General features: G+C 44.7%; 1 protein-coding gene across 5 annotated transcripts in view; it reads right to left on the bottom strand.

Moving 5' to 3' along the window:
• Positions 1-835: 835 nt before the first annotated feature.
• Positions 836-12051, bottom strand: part of HIVEP3 (HIVEP zinc finger 3) — a 277890-nt gene continuing 266674 nt past the window's right edge. For all 5 annotated transcript variants that reach the window (XM_068417609.1, XM_068417606.1, XM_068417611.1 and 2 more), the window contains 2 exons: positions 10158-11218; positions 836-7273 (listed from right to left, as the gene is read on the bottom strand). In XM_068417609.1, coding sequence (XP_068273710.1) covers positions 6380-7273; positions 10158-11218 — 1955 coding nt within the window. In that variant the 3' untranslated portion in view covers positions 836-6379. The remainder of the gene's footprint in view (positions 7274-10157; positions 11219-12051) is intronic.

The raw sequence follows: 12051 nt of genomic DNA, 5'->3' as shown, positions 1-12051 counted from the left end.
CAGCCTCGCTGGATCAGGTCCTCCATGTGTTCAACTTGGTGGGGAGAAATGCCCAGATATGCCCTGGAGGGGGAAGGACAGTCTGGAGGGATGTGACAAGGAGGGAATGAGGAAAGGTCTTTAAGGTCCCTTCCAACCCAAACCATTCCATGATTATATTGAGGGTGGTGAGACACTGGCCCAGGTTGCCCAGAGAAGCTGTGGCTGCCCCCTCCCTGGCAGTGTGCAAGGCCAGGTTGGATGGGGCTGGGAGCAACCTGGTCTAGTGGAAGGTGTCCCTGCCCGTGGCAGGGGGTTGGAACTAGATGGGCTTTAAGGTCCCTTCCAACCCAAACCATTCGATGATCTATGAAAGCAGCCCTCTCGGCTCGCTGGCAGGGCATGCTGCTTGCCCCGGCAGCAGAAAGCCCAGCAGGACCCTCACAGCGTATGTGGCCACCGCAGGGTGCTGTGTAGCATCCCAGGTGTTGGGGGGATCCAGCAAGGAAGGACACCTCTTAAAAAATCAAACCCAGTGATGCTTCCTGCAGATGGTCTCTGGTCAGTGCACTGAATTCAGTCCGGCCTCTGCAGAGCCCGGGGCTCATCAGAGCCCCCTTTACAATGTTTTTATTACCTCTGTGCTGCAAGGAGAAAATACTGAAAAAAAAAACATGTTTGTGGCATTTCTGTTATGGCAGCACTTTACACGCAACTGGGGTCTTTCAGCAGCGATTCCTTGGGAGGGGTGGCTGCGCCTTAACACTGGTTTATTTGAATTTGCCTCCGTCCTTTTACAACCCAGGCTCCTGACTGCGCTAAATAAAATGAAAATTAAAGACTGCCAGTCATGCAAGTAGTAATATGTTGGGACTTTAAAATTTATTCCAACATGCTATTTTTTTAAAAATACGCTCAGACTGAGCAGACAATCTGAGCTGTAGTAAAGGCAATATTATACTTGTAAAAACTTCTCATTCACAGTACAGATGTCATTTACAATAAGGGTCACAAACATCAAATACTGAGTATTATTTTCTTCTTTCTGTTTTTTTTTCTTGTTTTGTTTTTTTTTTGTGTTTTTTTGTTTGTTTTGTTTTGTTTTTTTACATCAGACTGTGCTTTTACCTGCATATTTTTTTTTTGCACTGATATAACCATACAGACATTGCAAGATGCAAGTGTAGAAACTGGAGTTAAAATAAAATTACAGGCAAAACTACCAAATTACATTGTACGCTGTACATATTTACAGTACCTTTTTTGGAATGTATTGCCATTTTAAGAACATATAGAAACTTTCTACAGACTATTCCACTTACAGAATACATACACCTTTTAGAAAAAAAGGCAAATATTTATCTTACATGAGACCATGTATATTAAATTTGCGTACACATTATTATTATTTTTTACATTACATTTACTAAAGTGATCGTAAGTGCCATCATATCTCAGTAATGAAAACAGATTGGTTTTATGCCATCAGGACTGTTTGTTTGTTTTTTTTTTTTTTTAATTTTTTAAATTTTTTTTGTAAATAATTTACAATATGGTTCTATTTGCAAATACTGTGCAAAAGATGGAAATATTAAAAAAAAAAAAAAAAAAGAAAAGCACATGATGAAGCCAAGTCAGCAAATTAAAAACTATTGCAAGAACAGCAGAAAAGGGCTAGATCAAATTGTCCAGGATTTTGCATGAAAATTGAAATAATTTTAATGACTTCTGTGTGACCAAGTATATTGCTTGCTCAGGTGCCATTTCTGTGGATTTAACACAAAAAACAGGTAAAAGTGAAAGCTGGCTTAAGGGAAAATCAACTCTTTTGCAGATTTTTTTCTTGGTGGAAGTGAATGAAAAGCAATGGGGAGGTGGCCAGTTGTGCCTGACATCGCTCCGGTGGAGCTGATGGTCAACAAGTGGAAGGGTGCGTGGACGCTTTCCTCTGGTTGACTGCAGGTAGGCATCACCCTGCTCTGCCTGTAGGCATCTCCTGCCGCCTCCAGCTCCAGGGCTGGACAAGCAAGTGGGCAGTGGGACCAACCGAGCCCTCGCAGCAAACCCCAGTGGCTTTGACAGGGCTCGAGTTTGAGATTTCTACCAGCAAACCCAAGAACTGGCCAAGGAGCGTAACTTTATAGACACCAGGGCTGAAAATGTCACCTCTTAGGAGCAGGTGATGAAACACACTTCCCAGTCATAGGCTGTAAAGTCACAGCTACTTCATCATTACTTTTTTTAAGAGTTTCCTGCTGCAGTTCCTGGGTATCCAGCCAACAACCTGTGAATAATTAGAGCTGACAGAGATCTGCTTCAAGGCACGGGGTCGTTTTGGGGAGCCAACTGCCCCCCGCTCCTCCTCCCATGGTCTGCTCAGTCCTGCAAACTCTGCAACCTTGATAAAAGAAGCTAAATTCATACTTAAGCACAAAGAAGTTACTGAAACTCTAGAGATGCTTAAGCTTAAGCCAACGTACAAGTGCTTTATTAGCTCTTGATATAAGACTTGGTACGTAACGTGACTGCTTCAAGGAGCTATTTAAAAGCATGGGCCAAGTCCTCTGTGCAGAATGATTTCTTGGATGCCACAGCATCCGTTTGCCATTGAGTACCTGCATTCATGGGAGCTACACAAACAGCTTACCAGGGAGGGAAATATCAGAGTAGGGTTTTGGCTGAGTAAGCAGCTACATAACGAAGAGGAGCAGCCAGTCTCTGGAGGCCACGTGCCCTCATGGACTATAAATTTAAGAACCTCTGCCATAAGTAAAGCAAGGTATTTTATTTCCACCTGCTGATGAAGAGGAAGGGCTGGGCTTTGGTTTTTAATTTGCCTATTTGTATTATTAATACATTCTCTTGCAAATAATACTGCTAACTGCTCTGCAAAGCATCTGTACAGATGCAAACTTACCCACCCCTGCAGCCCTTGTGGAAGGTAACTCAGGATATATCACCCCTATTTTGCAGACAGAACAGACACCCAGAGCGATATTAAAAGCTGAGACCTGAAAACTTCTTTCACCAAGTGAAAAACAGCTTTCACCAAGTATGACCCAGGGAAGCCAGCGGATGCTCCAAGATAGGAAAGGCAGCCACCAGTGATGGCTGGGTCTTCAGCCCCGCTGTAAATAATGTGCAACTCTATGAATAAAGCGGTGGAGCCGCATCACCGTGCTCCTTGGCTGAGTATGAGGCAGAGGGGACACACGATTTGCACAAGGTCATGCTACGATATCACAGCAGGGCTGGGGATGCCCACCCTGCCCACAGACGGAGATGCTGGTGCCGGCGAGGAGGAGGACACCCTTCCCGCGGAGCTCTGAGCTGTCAGTGTGATAATTAGCCCTTAAATTTATATATTTTTTTTGTGATCCTTTTTGCCTATCCAATAGGCCATATTGCGCCTGTTAGGCATAGCATGAAGCACCATTTCACCCCAGCCAGAGCCTCCCCCGCCGTGCCCGCAGCCGCTCCACTGAGAAGCCAAACAGGGTTGAGACTCGGCTCAGCTTTAGGTTTTTTTTTTTCTTGCCCATCTCCTGAGTTTTCAGCGGTCTCTGCATGCACCCGCTCAGTGTCTGCCAGGTGATGGGTATGGGATCCGAGCAGGGCATGACCCAGTGAGCACCTCACTGCTGCATGGCCCTTTCCCAAACTCCTCTCCCCAGTTTTTTTGGCCGTGGGTGAAGGCATCTGGATGGTCGCACGCACCGCTGCCCCACGCAGCGCCGGCTGCCAGCCTGGATGCTCTGCAGCTGAGGTGTAGAAAGCTTCAACTCATCTTGAGCTGCTGGAAAAGTTTTAAAAAAATAATAATAATGATAAAAAAAAAAATAAATCACAATAACAAAAGCAAGAAACCAATGTAATGACTTCTGGGTTTTGCTGGGCTTTTTTTTTTTCCTCTATCCAGAAATGACAGAGGGAAAAAAAAAACCAAAAACATGCAAAGTATCAACAGGTCAAGGATTAAAATACAGTTACAGAAAGAAGCAGAGCAAATTTGATCTAGCCCAAAGCTCATGTCAAATGCACCTAACAAAACCAGGATGCTGAGTGCACAACTGCTGCATTTTTTTTCTTTATGTACAATTTCAATATATATATATATATAAAAAAATTAAATACAAAAAGCTACCTTGGAATAATGTTAAGAATGTGACAAGGGCATGGGGAGAAAAGGTCACAGAAGCCAGGAAAGTCAAAACATTCGCTAGATTTGGTGGATGATTTCCAGGGGTGCTCACACTGACCCTGGCTGAGAAGAAGTCCACTCCGAGTCATCTTGATATTAAGCACACGCTTAAAGCCTGAGTAGGATTTAAGCTGGTGCTTAAGAGTTTCACTGAACGGAGCTGCTACGCTGAACTGAACTCCCAGCCTCTGCTCCTGCCATGGGATCTGGCTGGGTTTGAAAGCAGGACCAGCTTCCAGGCTTGGGGCCAAAGAGGGGGAGATGGGAAAAAGGGAAACTTGATAAAAGTGCTAATTAAGGTATAAATGAGTTCTGGATGTTGTTTTGGTCAGTGTCACAGCCTTAATGTTATTTCCATGATATCTTCTTTTGTACTTAATTCCCTTTACAAGAAAAGCAAAAAAAAAAAATCACAGAAGATTATTAAAAAATTTATATTATTTGCCCGTGAAACGGGAACAGTTCATAGCTCATCAAGTCTGGCAAGGAAATATGTTCTCATTCAGGGTTTTATTTGATTTCTTTTAATTTTTTTTTATTTTTATTTTTTTTTAAAAAGTGTATTATGTACCCGATAAACTGGAACAGCTCTGAAAGAAGAAAGAACTGGTCCACCGGTTAAATATTTATATCTTTTTTTTTTGTTAAAATAAAAAAAAAAAAAAAGAGGTTTGTACAGATTTCCATAGACCAGAAAACCCTCTGAAGTAATAAAGAGCCTGCTGTCTGCTAGGGCAAACACGTACCGAACATTTGTATTTTAAAAAGTGTGTTAACATGACAGAGAGGAATGGCTCCGTCGGGTCTCTGTATTTGGTATCGTATCTATTGGCAGTAGAGGCCATTGCTCCGCTACGGATGGTCATAGTTAAAAATTTGCTCTGGAAAAAGTTACTGTGCATGCATAACAAGCTGATTGCAAACATTAACCACGCAGCATCATAACTTTTTTTCTTCTAAAACACCAAAAAAAGGGCCCATCTGCACAATAAGGACTACGTTTGCGACGTTCCACTTAAATAAATAAATAAAATTAAAATAATACGCAGAGTCACTCATGAGTTACAGAGCCGCAAGCATGCAAAAGAGCAGAGGACAAACTACTCCTGCATCCCTCGAGCTCAACGAAGCCAAACCAGCCAGAACCAAGCAGGGATGGGATGGAGGAAGCTTGACCGCCACTAAAAAATTACGGAGGAAAAATGGTTGCAAGGCTGAGTTTACTTCCACTTTTAAACCAAGGGAGGGTGTTTACAGAGGGCTTCCGAACCCCAAAAAAGAGGGGCTCTCAGGCACAGGCATGACTTTGCTGGGGCGATGCAAGGGGCATGGAAGGGTTAAAGCAAGCAGGAGGTCGGCTGGTCCAGCGAGAGAGACACTATTCCTGGCACTGGGTCTACATTCGATACATTCCTTTGTTCTTGAAGTTAAATCTTTGAAGAAGAACCTTTTTCTTTTTTGTCCCTTTTTAGAAAAAGTGCTTTGATGGGTTCTGCAGGAGGGAGGGATGCTCAAGATTCATCTTCTCTTTTGAGTGACAATTTCTCTCCCTGTGAAGGAACCTCCCCCTACTCAAGGAAGTGCTAGTTTCATTTACAAGTTCAGGGTAAACACGTTTTTCAAATGTAAAGCAATATCTCAACTGTTTTAAAGCACAACCATAGGCAATCAGAGGGATGCGAGAAAAAAAAAACAAGCACTTTGCGAGAATTAAATAAAGCATGTAATAAATATGAATCATAAACTTCTGTACACAGGAGCAAGGGTTTGGTTTTTTTTTTTTTTTTAATCATTTAATCAATATAAAAAAATGTTTTGTTTTTGTTTTCAGTGCATCTTCTTCCTCTTAAAATGCTTAACCCTTTCCTTTCTGCATCTCTCAGGCCCATAATAACGCACACCTAAATGGCAAAAAAGACAAGGTCTAACAAACCCCTTTCCAAAAAACTCTAAAAAAATATTCACAGCCTCAAACATTTTTGTACATTTCAAGCAACAAAAGGTATAGAAAAAGGCACAAGTAACTGCATACATGTGGAGATAATACCAGACTGGGACAAAGAAAACCAGGACTCATCCATGGGTTTGGTCATTCACTAGAGTGCTTCTTTATAGCGATGATTATATTAAAGGAAATAGTGTTGAAAATGTCTGTTGATTTTACATAGGAAGCCTAAAGGTGGAACAGATGGTGGAGGCTTAAGTACTTCCCGTGTTTTCATCCACCTTTTTTTGAGTTTGACCTAAATCTGCATGCTCTAGGTGTGGACTGCTCTTCCTGGAGGTTCCCCCTTGGCGACTGGGCTCTCCGGAGAGGTTTCTCCTCCGGACCGAGAACGGCTGGGCGTGCGAATGGCTCGATGAGGGCTCTGAGAGGCAGCCGGTGCTGCTGCTTCGGTCCAACGGCTGGGAGGGGAGATCTGAGATGAAAGTGCAGGATGATTCAAAAGAAGTGCTCGAGCTGCCAGATTGCTTCTTGCCCGTTTTTTTCAAGGGTTCTTCCCCACTTGTTGAAGGCTTTGGAGAGTGCTCGTCGGTTGTGCTGGGGCTGGCTGGGGATGCCGAGCAGCCTGCCTGCTCCGCGTGGCTAGACTCGGCAAACATTTTTACCCTGTATTCCTCCTGGTCTGTCTTTTGCTGAAGCTTACTAGTCCTCATTTTCTCTTCTAAGTAACCACCGCTCGTAAGCTCTGGGGACAGTGTGTATTTAGAAACCTTTGCAACCGGGGAGACAGATGCCGACGACGGCTCCCGCAGGACCTGCGGTTCCTCGTCCCTCTCGGGAGCCCGGCCGAACTCAGCAAAGCCACTGCTGCCAGAGGCAAAGTATCCTGCTTGGAGGGACACGACTGAACTGGGCATCAAGCTGGGATGGGTGCTTGGCCTCGCCTGGACCATCTGGATGCCCCCAATGGGAATCATAGGATACGGGGTCCTCGTGAGCTGCTGCGAATGCAACGGGAGATGGCTGAAGACATTCTCCTCCCCTCGGCTAGGAGGGTGGACATATATTTCATGAGGTGCCTGCAAGGGTCTGGAGCAGACGGGCTGTGTGACGCCAGGTGAACATGTTGGGCTTCGTGGTTCTATCTTCTGCACCAGAGAAGGAAAAGAAACAGCTGAATCAGTGCAACATACAACGTACAGCATTAGCATCATTAATGCTCACTATAAGGATTGGTTTTGTTAGCATTTTATTCTAATTTGAGGGAGATCAATCAATTGAGGAAGATTTGGACCTTCAAACCTTTAAGGTAAGGAGCAACACAACCCACAGCATTTGCCTTCTGGGTACAAATATGCCCATGATCTGTTGGGGCACAGATCCCGGGCTTTGTTTCAGGCTTGGATCACTATAAAAATCATAGAATGCTTTGGGTTGGAAGGGACTTTTAAAGGCCATCTAGTCCAACCCCCGTGCAATAAGCAGGGACATCTTCAACTAGATCAGGTTGCTCAGAGCCCCATGCAACCTGAACTTGATTGTTTCCAGGGATGGGGCATCTACCACCTCTCTGGGCAACCTGTGCCAGTGTCTCACCACTCTCACCATAAAAAATTTCTTCCTTACATCTAGTCTGAATCTACTCTCTTTTAGTTTAAAACCATTGCCCCTTGTCCTGTTATTAGAGTTGCCTCTGAAACCCTGGCAGAGGATTCCAGTGTTTCCTGCCATCCGAGCCGCACTGTATCCCTTTCAGTATGTGGGGTTTCTGAGAGCCCAGAATAGTGTTATTTATTTTCACTATACTTTCTTAAAGCAGGATTACATCCTTACAGCTGCTAATTGCAAGGGTGTTTTGGACCGAGTGAGAGCTAGCATTAGCTCTCATTTGACACAAAGCACACCCATCAGTGTAGTCCCCACCACCGCCCTCATGGTGTGGTCTGTAGAAACCAAGAGTTAAGACCCTACCATTTTACCTTTTCCTCTTTCTCTCTTGGTGCTTCACATAGTTTCCTAATGTACTTCACGGAGAGATATGTGGCTAAACAGAAATGGATTAATTAATGATGAGGTTATAACTAAACCCCTAAACAAGACTAGCAAGAAGAGGAAGCAGCAGAAACTGAAATCAACTTTCCACTAAGATGGGGTTAGCTATAAAATTTGAGGATTCACTGGAGGGCATATTTCTCTGTAGGATTATGGAGAATTGCCTGATCCTGCAAGCTGGATCTCTATGAAGAGGTGACAGAGGAAAGCAGCAAAAGAGAACAGAAGGGAGAGAAAGCAAGAGCCACTGAAGATAGTGTATACTTCGTCAGCAGTTACAAGCCCAAACATTTGCTAAGTCTCACTTATCCACATGAAGTCTTGGCAGAATCACTATAGGGATGCTGGGAAACCCCCAAAGAAATCATCTCAGTGGTGCAACAGCCACCAAGAGAGACTACCTACTGCAAGATCCAGCAGGAAAAGAGACGGTCATAGTCAGGCCCGATGCACAGACTTGGCAGAAAGCCTTACACTGAAGCTAAGCTATCATCTCCAAGTTTCTAAGCCATGCATAGGGCACCAGTTTTGAGCACAGGCTCTGTTTGGGATCTGATAAATCCACCTCTGATCTTTCTGTCTCTTGTAGCCTTAGCAGGCCCATAATTTTGCAATGAAAGCCCAGCTGTCCATCTTGCTGATAAATGGAAAGTTTCCCATTGAGGTCTTTACTGTTGCTTTGAAGGCACATGAGAAAAGCAACAGTGGTGACTTTGGGTGTATAAAAGGAGCAGGAAAACAGAGCAAAAAGGTATGTGTGTGAGAGCGTAAGTTAGAAGATGTGAATGGGCAGATAAGCAGGGGTGTACAATATTGTCTCCTACTGTGGACTAGGGAGCTTAGGGCATTTCCTACAAGTGGTGGCAGTAGGCAATTTTCCTGACAGAGATGCTTTAGAGTTGAAGGACTGGAGTTTCCACAGCCCCGAGATTCACCACAAGAAGCTAATTGACAGGAAAGGGACATAGCATTAAAGTAAGCAAAAGTTTGGACTTAAACCAAAGGCTAGTCTCTGAGAAGGTAAGACAAACACTCATAGCAGAAAGCAGAAGAAAGGCAGAACCGAAAGACGGCATGTTATCATAAACTTGGAAGAAACGCACACTGGGCAGTATGGCTTTTCTGGACAAGACCTGGGTCAGCATCTGCCGTGACAGGTTCTTCAGGGATTGTATAAAGGCCTCTCTCTTCCCAGTGCAGTCCCTAAGGGCTCGAGACTCTTCTCACACCAGTTTCACAGCAGAGCAACTCCAGTAACTGAATCTCATGTTCATCAGCATAAATTACAGGAGAGCCAGGCACTTCAGTAGAAATGGGAAACGTTCCACCAAACCCGACACCTAATTTGCCTGTAGCGGTGGGAGTAACATGCAATTTTCCTTTACTCATAGGATTTGATATGTCCAGCAGAGAGATTAAATAATTTTCTGGACCCAGTGGGAAACACCTCTCTGTGCTGAAGAGAGAGGCGAGATGAAATCAGAGATGTCCAAACAAACATTTCTCAGCAGTTAATCTAACGGAGTTGGCTGCATATGTACCTAGCCCAGGAGTCAGCAACAGAGTGCAATGGCTAGTTCAGATCTGGTTCAGATCACTGACCACTGAAATATGGTCACGTCTTCACCATAGCTCTTGAAATCTCAGAAATAAGCAAGAAATTCCCAGGAAAAAAAAGCCTCTTCAAGACAACTAACCATTATTAAGCGATCATCCTTACCGCTTGTCTCACCAGGAGACTGGTTGGGACAGGAGTGTAAATAATCCCTTGGAGAAGGGACAACTTTATTTCTCTTCAACTGAGATGGGCGGGAGCAAAATGGGTACAAAACCCATTGCTGTCTGCTGTCACTTTTCTCTGGGTTACCTGTGACATTGGTCACAGAGTCATTGTACACTTCTGCATTGCAACCTTCATTAAAAACCCATTATCAGAGAACGTACTGCAGGGGCTAGAAGGCAAGAGGGGCTTGAACTTACCAGCTTGGACTCATAGAGCTGTATGTTTTTGCCAAAGAACCTGTGAGGTAGAGGCATCGAAGATAATATCCCATGCTGGGCTTGATATGAGCTTTGAACTTTGTCATCTGCTGCTGATTTGCTAGTACCAGGCAAGTCCTCTTTCCCAGGGGATGGATACCTAGGTGACTCTGAACAGCCTGGAGACAAGACTTTCTTCAGCGATAAATATCTGACTGATGACATCTCTCTGCTCGGCGACGAGTGCCTCACAGGGGAGACTTCTCCTTCTGGTGGAAGGTATGTTCTTGGGGACAGCTCTCTTCTGGGGGAAAGATGTCTGCTGGGCGACAGCTCAAGTCTTGGTGATGCACATCTCAGTGGAGATGCCTCCCTCCTGGGAGAGACACGCTGACAAGGAGACAACCCTCTCCCTGGAGACAGGCACCTTAGAGAAGACAGTTCTCCAGTTGGTGAAAACCGTTTCGGTGAAGTTTCATTTTTGGTTAATAGGTGCTTTCTCGCTAGCATTGGTCTGCTGCTACCACCACCTCTGCCAGAGTCCTGGCTCGGAGACCACCTTTTTCTTGGGGATGTGTCTTTTGAGGTTGACAGGTCCATAACTAAGGACATCTGTGGTCTTGTGACAGACTCTCTTTCAGCAGAAGCCAATTGTTCGGTGGAGGTCAAAACTGGTCTGTGGAGACTCAAGAAGCTGTGGCACACAGCAATGTCACTGCTGTCTGCTGACCACTTTGTTTCCAGCCCTGAGGAGGAGGCCTGCTGGCCTTTACCTACTTTTTGGCTGCTGGAACCAGTTTCTTGGGCTAAGGACAATGCTATTTCAGTGCCTTCCTCTTGAGAAGATGGAGAGCCACCTGAAGAGTGCATTGGGAGGGTGGTAAGTTTGCCTTCCAGCAGCTTTAAAGGTGGCTCATCTTGGCTCTCCTCTTCCTCCTCATCTTCCTCATCTTCATTGTCATCATCATCGTCAGATTCCTCTAGGTCTGAAAACTGGTGTTCCTCAATTGGCTCAGATCCCTCCCGCCCCTCAGAATCCTGGAATAGGTCTTCACTGGTTCCTGAAGGGATGAGCAAACACAAAACAGAGTGTAAACAGAGTGTAAACCACACATACAGGGGCTATTTTTATGCTAAACCTGCTCAAAAGTTCTAAGGGGACAAGAGGAGAGAGGACGCAGCTATTTCCTAGATCTGATCATAGAATCATAGAAACGTTTTTGTTGGAAAGGACCTTTAAGATCTTCGAGTCCAACCATTAACCCAGCACTGCCAAGCCCACCACTAACCCATGTCCCTCAGCACTACATCTACACGGCTTTTAAATACCTCCAGGGATGGTGACTCAACCACTGCCCTGGGCAGCCTGTTCCAATGCTTGATAACACTTTCGGTGAAGAAATTTTTCCTGATATCCCTGCAATCTTGCCCTCTGTGGCAACTGCTCTCCTGATGATCCCAGTAGATCCCTGTGAATCCCACCATTGGGACCTCCCACTCGACCCTGATTTTGGTTCCAGCCATCGCTCTGTCAACACATGCAGCCATCAGTCCCTGCTTCTTCTGTACACCTTCACACACCCTTCCTGACTTTCTCTAGAAATGCAAAAAAGGTTCTTAACAGATGAAGAGAACAGCAGCACTAACATCCGCTGGTGGTCTTTTTATGACTATTTGTTGCAATGGTGCCTACAAAATATATACAGCTGCCAAAGTATGGGAAAATTGATGGGATGAATGCTCACATCCTCCACATGGGCCTTTTCCCGCCTAGATTACGTGACAGTTAAACATTAGCAAGACAGGACTTTTATTAAAAAGCAAACTTTCAAATAGGCTTGAAAGAACCTCTGCGGGTTTTCCCTTATTTTGATAAATTTTAGCTGTGATGCAG

Source organism: Nyctibius grandis, chromosome 24 (genome assembly GCF_013368605.1).
Source record: "Nyctibius grandis isolate bNycGra1 chromosome 24, bNycGra1.pri, whole genome shotgun sequence".
Taxonomy (NCBI): Eukaryota; Metazoa; Chordata; class Aves; order Nyctibiiformes; family Nyctibiidae; genus Nyctibius; species Nyctibius grandis.
This window is presented reverse-complemented; position numbering and strand designations above follow the sequence as displayed.